Source organism: Gavialis gangeticus, unplaced genomic scaffold, assembly GCF_001723915.1.
Source record: "Gavialis gangeticus isolate Ggan-Ray unplaced genomic scaffold, GavGan_comp1, whole genome shotgun sequence".
Lineage (NCBI taxonomy): Eukaryota > Metazoa > Chordata > Crocodylia > Gavialidae > Gavialis > Gavialis gangeticus.
In genome coordinates, this window is record NW_017729032.1 from 91,332,999 (window position 1) to 91,344,882 (window position 11,884).

An 11,884-nucleotide genomic window follows, 5' to 3' on the forward strand; every position below is an offset into this window, starting at 1 on the left:
GGGGCTCCGGGAGCAGGCAGAGCCAGCAGGGTTCCCCCCATAATCCTCTCCCCCTCCCCTGCCCCCCCGTGACCCCTTATGTACCAGCATTGCAACCCGGGTCCAGCTCCCTGCTGCTGACATGCTGCCTGCCCTGCATGGGCAGGCAATGTGCTTTAGCACCTGGACAAGAGCCAACCATAGAGACGTTCTGGCAGCCAGAGCATCTCTGTGGAGGACCCAGCCTCTGGTTGCCTCAGGGCATGGCCTGGGACCATGCCCTGCCCCGCATTCTTTTTATCTGTGGGGTTTTTATTACCCTTGGATATCCAGGGATCTAATTTTGCCCCCATGCTGTAAGTTTGCAGCGTGGTGAACATTTTTTTGTTTCTGCACATGCCTCTTGCACTCAAAAGGAGTTTGAGATGCTCCAAGAGGCATGTGCAGGCTCATCTGGACGGGCCCACAAAAGGACAAGACAAAGTGAACAGGGAACTGTTATTCAGTGCTAAGTCCCAGAGCACTACAATGAGAGGCACCCACTGAAGTTAAAAGAAGACACATTTTAAAAACTAACAAGAGAAAGTACTTTGTTATACAATGCATAGTTAACTTGTGGAATTCATTCATCACGGGAGATGGTAGATACAGATAGCATAGCCAGGTTCAGAAAGAGACTAGACAAATTCATGGATGATAGATATATTAATAGCTGTTTAGGAAAATGGTTGGAAATGTTTTCTTTGGTATCTCTAGAGCAATAATAATGGACCCCAGGGAAGGTAATGAATCTAGCTATAGCTGGTTCAATGTTCTCCCATTAAAGCATCCACCCTTTTAAAGCTGCCACTGTTGAAAATATGGGCCAGAGGTACAAGAAATACTGGATTAGTCTCTTATATAGAAGGTGGAATATTTCTGATGCTAGTATTACTTCAACATTGTCCCTTGTTCACCATCTGAAAAATGACAGGTATCACACTAATGGGAGATTTTTCTAATTTTTTAGAAGAAAAAAAAAGGGGGCAGTATTGGAGGAAAATCAAGTCTGGCAACTGAAACTTTTGTATACATGAAGCTTTGGTATCTGGCCATGAATTGTAATCCAGATACAGGGATAAGCATCTAGACTCCTTATTCAGTTAATGGAGAGACTTAAGAACCTCCAAAGGAAGATCCAGAGTGCACAGTGATGGAGCATAAAGTCACTTAGAGGTGGCCTGTAGGAAAGACTGAGCTGAACTCCAACTTTACTTTGGACCTTAAATAGCTGATTCAAGATCAGGAATGAAGTTCTCATTGATAAAGACTGCAGGTGAAAACAAACTGGGAAAGGTTGCGCATGCTGGTGGTCAAGACTAAAATTCAAAAGGATTTTGATGAATTAGAAAACTGATAATAGATAAACTAAAAAAAACCCTGATTATGGATTTTAAAAATAAAATAATATCCCAGACAGACAAATGAAAGTGCTACATCTAGTGAATTAAAAACAAATGTAAAGTTACTGAGGGAAAACTGTCTAGGAAATATCACTGCCAAGGATGTGGGGGTTGTGTAGGACCACCAATTTAATATGAGCCAGCAATATGATACCATCAGGGAATGAAAAAAGCAAATGTTTGTGTGCATTAAAAGAATTATTATATATAAAACATGAGAAATAATGTTGCCACTCTACAGGGAACTGGTCTGCCTCCAAAGGGTATATCATGTCCATTTCTGGGCACCAGATTTCAAAAAGGTTTTAGAGAAACTGGATTGAGAAGCCCAGAACAAAAAGGATAAAGGGTTTGGAAGACATGTTGCATGAGGAAAAGTTGTGAGAACTAAATAAGTGTAGTCTGAAGAAATGAAAATTAAGGGATGGACAGCAGTTTTATAATATCTGAGCTGATTCTGCTTTTCTATGGATTGGTGCTTTCAAGAAGAAATGATAGCAGTCAGGTTTTGAATAAAAGTATAATGGTTAGAGCACATGGCCAGAAAGTAGGACAACTGAGTTTTATGACCTTGTCAGGTTACAAGGATTTAAATTTATTTATCCTAATTCCTGAGAGAGTAACCTAACAAGGCTAAAGGATAAACTGGGTGAGAGTGCCTTCTACCCATCCTGTTTCAAGCAGTGAATCATGCATGTTTTGGGGCCACATGAAGAGCAAATTATTAAGTTTGTAGCCTAGAGATCAGGGCACTGAGTTGGAACCCTAGTTATGGTTCCTGATACCAGGTGTTTTGCTGTTTTTAGTCAAGGATTGCCAATGTAAAATGTATAAACAGCCAAGCAATATATGTTATTCAATACTTTGTAGCAGTAAGACAAATCCTAAATAAAAAAGCAACAAGTATTTCCCTTCAACTCTGGTGTACTTAATGAATTTCAACAATTACAAAAAAAAAAAAAAGATTTGGAAGGACCTTCAAAATCCATGAGAGGAAATAATCTTACCTAGATCAGGAAACTCATCTTTTAGTTACGTTTAAACAAAACACTGCCTGCATTCAACTTTCCATTAAACATCTCCTTTCAGGTTCTCTACAATGTCAGTGTATTTCATCCCTTTCCTGTACTTTAATCTACTTTTCTTATTTTTTATTGAACACATGGAACAGCTACTTCATTGGTGTAAATGACAATTACTCACTTGAAATGTACTTGTTTTGGTTTGCTTTGTTTTGCTGTCCATCTACAAAAATGTAAGTAGCTTTGCTGACATTTAAAGGTGAGCATTGCAGGTAACACCCAGAAGATATCCAGGCAGGGGAAAAATAAATGTGGCAATGAATGTAGCAGGGATGGACAAGCAGGACAGTTTGGAAACAGAGACCAGTAAAGGGGATTTAGGGCTCAGGAACTGAAGAGACTGCAAAGGAAACTGAATAGATGCTTAATCCTTTGGAAGTGGGCAGAGAAAGGCTAGGTAACTTTTATCCCAGTAAATGATTTTACTGAAGTGGAGCTGTCTGATGCTTGGAATTTTGAGTTCTACTTGTTCTCCCCAACAAGAGATGAAGTCCCTTTCTCAGGAGCAGAACTGGGTGTTAGTTTCTTGAGTAACAGCCACAGAGAGCCAGAGAGGGTAAAGAACGTAAGGGCTAGTGTCTTAGAGTGGGAAGGAACCACAACTCAAACCTCTGCTCTAGAAGCCATGCCTGACTGGTACTAGGGTGGGAGGTCACCCTCAGAGACCAGACAAGGTTGTGGTGATCCCAAGCAAGCATCTCCCTCATCTATGCATCTAGATACATTTGGAAACCTGCTCGTAAATATTCGAGACACTTCAAAAATTGAAACTTAAGGCACCCAACTATAACTATCACTTTACTTATTAAAATGTTTATTAAGCACATACAGAAGCTGTAAGCAAGTATATGGGCTAATAAAGGTAATAAATTACTAAAAATTGAAATTTAAAATTAAGCTAAAGTGTTTAACATTAGTTTCAGAAGGAAATATACTCAACCTTATGTTAACAAGTATACTGGGACTTCTTTAAAAATGCATTTTCTGTCAAATAAATCAATTGTTTTCATAGGAGAATTCTGGCAGTGCCTAATTAAGGTTATACAGGTTTCCCTCGATTTATGTGGTACATGCATTCCCAGAGACTGGCACGTAAGTCGAGTTTGCATAAAGCAAACCCAGTTTACAATAGAACAGATAGAGATATGTTCCCACTGCAGTGAGGGAGGGAGGGAGGGAGAGAAGGAGTAAAGCTGGGACTAGGGAAGGGGCAAGGGGAGGGGTGCAGAGCAACCCATCAGCAGCTCCCGGGGCTGCAGCAGGCAGCAAGGCAGCAGGATTTGTGAATGCATGCGGGGTGCATGGCAGGGGGTGCAGTTCTTGCTGCTACATGCCCCCTGGGAGAGCTGCAGGCTGGGGGCTGCACCAGGCTCTTCCCGGGGGCGGTACAGGCTGCTGGATCTTTGTGCAGGACAACAGCAGACTGTCACTGTGAGTTGGGGCTGGCAGCAACACCTGGCTCTCCCCAGCACTCGGTGGGCAGTTTGGGGGAGGGGGGGACTATGGTGAATTTTGGGGTGGCAGCAGCCCCCTCCCAGCGCTGCTGCCTCATTCATGCAAGCAAGGCTGGGGCTGGAGGCAGCATCAGGCTCTTCCCAGCACTCCAGGTGGGCAGTGGCACTGGGAGGGGGGCTGCTGTCACCCCAAAATTCACTGTAGCCCCCCCCCAACCTGCCCACCAGGTAGGCAGCTTGTTGTTGTGCCATGCGCAGATCCAGGGGCACACGCTGCCCAGAAAAAAACCCAGCACAACCCCACAGCCCTCCTGGGGGGCACATAGCAGCAAGAGCCACACACCCCCATCCCACGCCCCAACCCCCCCCACACCCCTCACCCACTCACAGTTCCGGCCACCTTACTGCCTGCTGAGGCCCGGGGCCTCCGCTTCTCCTCACTCACCCCAATCCCTGCAGAAGCAGCCAATGCCAGCTGCTTGTAGCCACTGGGCTGCACCATGCCCTGAAACTCCCAGAGCTGTTTTTCTCCCCAGTCAACCCAGCTGCTGCAGCAGACTAGAAGTAGCCAACACCACCTGCCTGCACCACAGCACGGCACAGCCCAGCAACTCGGGTGTGTGGGAAGAAGTGGAGCCTTGACTGCATAAAAGAGTGAATTTACCTCAAATATGGAATTTTGGTTAGAAAGAGGGTGATCACATAAGAGCAAATTCACATATATGGAACCCACATAAAATTGAGGGAAACCTGTAGTTCAAATGCCTCATGTGCATGTTCTCTTTTTTGGGCTGGATTCTCTGTCTTTAATAAGCCTGCCAGTGCACCACAGTGTTTAGAGATCAGATTTTGGTGTAAAATGGACTCTGCAACTAGGCCTGGCCCACAGAGGAGAATGAAGGCATGAAGCATTGTACCTTCCATAAGGTACTGTGACAACTTATGAAGATACAGTTCAATGTCAATGTGAAATAAACATATTTCTTTGGTCAAAAAGGTAAGAAAAATATTTCTTAACTATCTTTTTAGAGAAAAGGGAAAAAAAAAGGCAAGGAAAGCACATGTTGAAATAATGGAATTTTCCAAAGGATATAAACTGATTTTGTCAGCATTTGTTAGATGCAGTTTGATATTCTTGAACAGAGTTGTAGATATTATGGAAGTTATAATAATTTACCTCATAAACCTAAAAAAGTCTTAAACCAAAAAAGATATTCCTAATTTAGTTCAATTTTCAAAAACATGTCATTTCAAAAACAGGAGTTTTTTTAAAGTGTTGAAATGAAATGTTTCAGCACTTACATAGATACTTGTTTTGTAAATATTAAAATGAAGATTGTTTTTCATTTTTTCCCCATGGAAACTATCTATCAATCCCTCTGAAACTCTTAATTGGTGAAGTTATTATTAATAAATAGAAAGTACTAGATGTGAATACCAGGGATCCTGGCTTTCTCCAATTAAAAAAAAAAAATCCCCAATCTTCTGATTAAAAAAGTAACCTAAAAATCCACATTTTCCTGTGATTTTAAATGAAACACTACTATACGTAGGTCTGCATATTAGTGATGTTTCATTTTAATCACAGGAAAATGTGGACTTGGGGTAACTTTTTTTTAGATCCAAAAATTGGGGGGATTGTTTTGTTTTTTTTCTTTAATATTGGAGAAAAACAGATTCCCTAATGATTACACCATTTTGCGGAGAAGTAGTATATTTCAAGGATTTGCAGGGCAGCTTGCTTTTGCAGGAAAAGTTGTTTTATTATACTAAATAGGTCTTTTCCTAGAGGAACTTCTTTATTTTACAAAAAGCACCAAGAATTTGTTCCATTTAGAAACATGAGGTCAAAAAACAACTTTGCTAGATGCTTGCAAAAGCTTCCCTCAAAAAGACGTTACATAACAAAACTAAAGATCTGTTTCTTCAAAGACTGATGGTTGCATGTAAGAGAAGTAGCAGGTAAAACTATGTGTAACAGCACCATCTGGTGGCTCCTGGCATTAAAGAAAACCAAAAAAACTAAAAAACCCTAAAAAACCTTCACATTTCTAGAATGTATTTTAATTTATTTAATTTGCATTCACCTTAAATGAATGTAATGCTCACAAACTGTCAGCATGAATAGAATATAATGAATTAATTATTTTAAACCAATTGGCAAATTATGGGCAGTATTCATTAACTTTATTACCACAGTACAATTTCAATCTATTCAAAAACTTATTTTAAGGGCGATACCTATATCTCTAGAGTCAATTACTATTTTTAATGATAGTGAGCTTTAAGTTTGCGTTTTATGCATTACAAGAAGTGGAATATCTAGAACTGTGCAACTTTAGTCATTTGGGCTAAGAATGTCCATGTTAGGTGTCTGCCTCAGGCTGATTTTTTGAAAATTTCAGCCAACTTGTTTAACCATTTCTAAAAGTGAGATTACAAAAAAAAAATGACGTTAAAAATTCTGGCCACCTTTTCTGTGAACCATTTTAATGACACTTGCAGAAAGACTGATATCTCCTGGAGGGAAAGGCAAAAAGGCTGTCTCAGAGGGGTGCTTTCTGCCAACTGTGCAAATCTACCACATTTTGTCTAGGTTATAAGCTTTTTTTTAATTAACAGTTCAACCATGCTCAGTAGAGGCATCTGCTTTTAGCAGATAATTTCTACAAATATTCTTTTCTCACTGAGCATGATCATCTTTCTCTCTCAGCACCTAGTGCTGAGCAGAAAGTATATGTACTATCTCCACAGAGTAACCTTAATTGAGCACTCAAGTGCACATGCATTATAATTGCAATGTATTATAATTCAGTCTTTAGTTAATGATCACATACCTAAAGTAAAACTGAATCAGGGGTATATTATGAAGGAGACAGTTGTGTATATGACCCTTGCAGAAGTTGAAAACTGTGTGTTGAATGATCAAGGAACAAAAGTGGCACTTAAGATTTCCATAGTTTAAGGATTCCCTAGAGAATTGGATTCTATCCCTGCCACAGAGTTTTTATAAGATGATATACATATCATTTAAACTAAACTTTCTCAAGTGCTCTTTGGTTGCAGGATCTTGGTTTGCAAGGTAGAAAAGCACTCACAGATGCAACTGAAGCTAATGTGCTGCAGCCATAAAAAGTGCTAGCTGTATATTGCTCTGTACTCTGAAAAAGTATGTTCTAGGCAACTCCGTTTTTGTCATTGAAAATTATGAATGAGTGTCTTTGTGATTCAGCTTTCTATTTGAAAAATACAATAGTATTGAGAATAATTTCGTACTGCATTTGAAGCACTCAGATATTCAATAATAAATGCCACAGAAAAGTCCATGGGTAAGTTAATAAATTTGTTCTATGGTAAGTCTTGAATACTGAAAAGTAAATGAGGCATGGTGCTAAACACTAAACAATACGGAGAACCTAAAATATTCACTCCTCCCCTTTAAATAAGTATGTAAATCTTTTTCACTGAATAAGACTGGGTCCTGTAGAAAACCTGTGTATGCTACCATGTAATTTAAAACTGTATCATTATGCAAATACACATAGGGGTGAATTAAAGTTGCGTGGGCCATCTTAATTCTGGACCTTATTAATTTTTAAAACCTTAACAATGTTCCTTAATAAACTACATGAAAAAAAAATCTATTACAGATCATACTTGATTTGTCTGCTATGGTTATTTCTAAGCAACCTACGTAATCTTTCAAGCAGAATAAATAAATTGCATTTAATTTACTGAACGCTAGGGATCCTGGTTTTCTCTGATTTAAAAAAAAATCCCCAACATGAGTTGAAAAAACTAAACCAAAATCCACATTTTTCTGCTCACATACATAACATTAATCACGTGCATAATGTTTGCAGGATTAGCCACACGGAAAATTCTCTGGAGATGAACAATAGAACTATATGTGTTTTTTTAAATAATTTGTTCAAAATTGCATAGAGCAATACAATTATTATAAATAATTAATTACAATTATTGTAAATAAATAATACAATAAGGAGTCCAAGTAACTAAGATAAATAGGTAAGTTTTTAGTACAGATGTAAAGATTAAGCCTTTGTCAAGAGTTGGGAATTACCAAGAAGAGATGTGTTGTTAAAGACCATAAGCATAAAATTTTATGTCAATAAAATGGGAAACTCTTCTCGTTCCTGGACTGTGACTGCACATCAGAATGCAAAGGAAGAAATAAGGTTCATATCAGCCATAAGTGATATAATACATTTAGTCTACGTATGAAGATGCTACTGATATGCCTACTTATGGCTTTAATTATACACATAAGGAACTAACTCTAATTTTTCAGACTGCCTTTATGTTAAGAATGCGTTAACTTTAAAGAATTGTACATTCTTTCAAGACACCAGATATGGAAATATATATTTAAAATTTTAGGAAAAAAACCCTTTTCATAACATAATATTCTTATAAATAAAAAGGTCATTATCATGAAGAAAAAGCAAATGTTTCCTTAGTTTTCATAAACGATTTGTTACTATATACATGCTTTTATATTTCTTATAACATAGCTATACTACCATTCTGAAATATAAAGTTTTAAAATGACATAATTTTCTGCTTAAATACTTTTAAAAAAAAACCATGAGTTAACATAATTATAGGTATGAAATATGCCACCTTAAAAAAATTAGTTTTGTAGTGAGTGAGTTTGCAGGGTCAGTATAAATACATACACACACACTTTATGCATATGTTTAGACAAAACTTAGTCCAATCTTTCTGTTCCCAGATAGAAATTGACCAGAAATTCTGACAGACCACATATGGGAGAGCCAAAGACACTCAAATAAAGTGTGGAAAACCTGAATTAAACGTCCCTGTCCAACCCAAGCAGAACAGTAACTGGTTCACCCACATCCTAAATGAGAGTCCCAACCATGGGTACATTCTGGAATAGGAAGGTCTCTTACCTCACAAAAGTTCTAAAGGTTGTCAATATATTCTGACATCACAAAATGAAATGGCAAACCCTTGGAACCATTTATCAACTGGAAATTTGAAGTACAGAGCAGTCTTGAGTTGCACGTCAAAAATGTGTGAACAAGGGAGCAAAAACTTGAACAAACTTAAATTAACAAATTGTACTGGCGTGTACTTGAAGGATGTGCATTTATGTCACAAATCTGAACACAACCTGTTATTCAAAAGTGAAGTATAGATCATATATGCAACAGACACAGTGAAGTTAGTACTAATTATAGAAAATTTTGCTTCTGTAGAAAAGAGGACTCTAACTGGTCAAACCAGTTTAGAGTAGGTTCAAATTGGGTGTTAATCACTTTTAATGACTGTAGAATTATATGTAGTACACTGTGCAGAATGGTATCAGAAAGATAAACTGATGACACCTAACCGTAACAAATAAATTCTCAGTACTTTCTAATGTCTCCCCATGGCATTCAAAACTGAAAGAGTTAGACAGATATTATCCTGGTGGGGAAAAAAAAAATCCTGGATTATAAAATTACTGTAAACAATACAAATTTCCCCCCCCCCCAGAGGGAAAAGTGTATTTAACTCATTAACCATTTTATCTACTCAGTATATATTCTATAATACAGAAGTTGAACAAAACAATGGCAGCAATGGTGACTACTGAAGTGTCAGTAAATCAGAAGTATAGAGCCCACACAGTTTGCAAAATCAAGAACACACATTATTCATCAATAACACATTATCACAAAATGCATATATAAGCGAGAAAAATCCATTTGATCATACCTATCCTTATGAAGAAATTAAGTAGTTCCATTAACATTCAGTAAGCTAGGAAATATTTTTTCCTTTCCCAGTCTACAGAATCTCTGAGGACCCTTAAGTCAATGATGTTCCCAATATGAAGTGTGTGCAAAGAAAATATATAAGAACCAGGTACATTTTTTTACCTGATGAGTGCAGTTCAAGTATTTATTATGAAGAGTGAGTAGTTTTCCTTGCTAACAATTTGTATCTTTAATACTATATTAAACATCCAACTGGTTATGAATGATTATCTCCAGTATAGGTTAAAACTTTAGCATCACTGACCTCCCATTTTAACAATGTATTCTGACTTGAGCCTTGAATGTACTGCAGTTGTTTAAACAAAGTAGTTACTGTGAAATGAACTATAATAATTGATTTTTTATGAAAAGCCTAGCTTTAGAAAATATGTTGAATTGTGTTTCTCCACATACTCTAACGTGCTTTCTGCCAAACTAAAAGTGTTAACTAATGCAGTCTGAGATTATTTACAGAGTTGTCTTGGTATGTAATAAAATATTTAACTTAGTAACTTTAACTTTATTTGCAATGCAGTGAACAGGAATCATCTATGGAATGCATGAAATGTTAAGATTTTCCTTTCTTTTAATAAATAAAATTGCACATTTAGTTTATAAAGAAAAAGTACAGGAGAAAAGAAATGCAATTAAAATGGTTTTAAATAATAGGGAAAGGAAGGCAAGTTGAGCCAGACTAATGTGGAGTTGAAGGTCCTCTGGGACCTACTTTTTAGCCTCAGTTGCATCAAAGTCCCTGGAAACCTTTGAATTGTATGCCAATTACACTTCAGACTTTGAAGAAATTAGTTATTATTTTATATTTTGCTTGCATTTTTCCTCCGGAGAGCAAGTGAACCAACCACCTGACAGAAAAACTTTCCTATAAGAAAAGCAAGTATCTAAAAGCAACTTTCAAGTTCTGGTAAGTATGTGATTAACCATGAATTTTCCCAGATACCACTGACCCTCCTCAGGATGGCCAGCCCCGAATTTTTAAGGGACACACTTAACTTTCTATTCAGTGGGTTGTCCCACGACTTGCTTACCCAGGTGATATACTTGAAGAGAGAGAATACCAAGCCAACTATTCTTTAGCAAGCGGATAACTAAGGAAGGAAACAAGGAATCACACCTTCAGGCCGCTGATTACTTTTTAATCAAACTTTTGTCTGCACGTTTCAGGCACTGGCCCATCTCTTCCAGCCCTGCCTCATAACCTGCTGGTGACTTTACCTCGAAGGTTTCTCATCATGTTCTGCTGTGGGTAAAATTATGAGGGGGGGTGGGGAATGGAAAAAGAGAGAGTAGATGCCAACAAGCCTGTCGCCTGTGGCAACCACAGGGCTGGCCTCACTGTGTGGCACCTGTGGTGGGAGCCAAGCTGTCCAGATGATCACCCCTGGTTAGAGGTGGGGGCACCTCTGAGAAACTTTTTTATTGGCTCCATCATCAAACTCACCAGACCCAGAGTGAGATAGTTGGAGGTGGCTGGGAGGGAACCAAGGCACCTCCTGGGACATGTCACCACTGTCCTCCCACCCCATCCCAGGCTGGTCCCTAGGGGGATGACTGTACCTGTGTCCACATCCTTCACCTGTTGCCTGGCCGCTGCCATCCAAGTAGCCCTCCTTCACCTCTGGCACCCCCAGGGCCTTCTTCTCCTGCTCCGGGGTGACCTCCATCCCACCGGGCACCACCACCTCCTCCTCCTCCAGGGCCTCCACGTAGAAGATGGTCCTGGGCGCCGGGTGCTGGGGCTGGCCCAGCCCATGCCCGCCGGGCTGCAGGCGGGTCAGAGTGCCATTGAGCGGGGTGCTGGGGCAGCAGGAGGACGACGAAGAGGAGGACGAGGACGACGAGGAGGAGGAAGGCTTCTTCCAGAAGGCGCCGCTGCCCCGCTCCTGGCCCTTCAGCAGGCGGCTCTGGCTGGGCCCCCAGTGCTCGAAGCCACCGTCCTGCTGCAGGCAGCCACCCCCCGCCGGCCCGCCGGGCGCCGACGGGTGGCTGAACAGTTTCCAGCGGAGGCGCAAGATGTGCTTCACGTCAAAGTCTTTCCTCCCCGAGCCGGACATGCTGCTGCTGCTGCCGCGGCCCCGCGAGGCGAGAGGCGGCGGGGGCTTGGCCCCAGCCCGGCCGGG

General features: G+C 39.9%; 1 protein-coding gene across 1 annotated transcript in view; it reads right to left on the reverse strand.

The window, feature by feature from the left end:
• Positions 1-11,832, reverse strand: part of KLHL1 (kelch like family member 1) — a 635,410-nt gene extending 623,578 nt beyond the window's left edge. Inside the window, exon 1 of the mRNA XM_019525304.1 lies at positions 11,322-11,832. Coding sequence (XP_019380849.1) covers positions 11,322-11,818 — 497 coding nt within the window. The 5' untranslated portion in view covers positions 11,819-11,832. The remainder of the gene's footprint in view (positions 1-11,321) is intronic.
• Between the last annotated feature and the right edge of the window lie 52 nt (positions 11,833-11,884).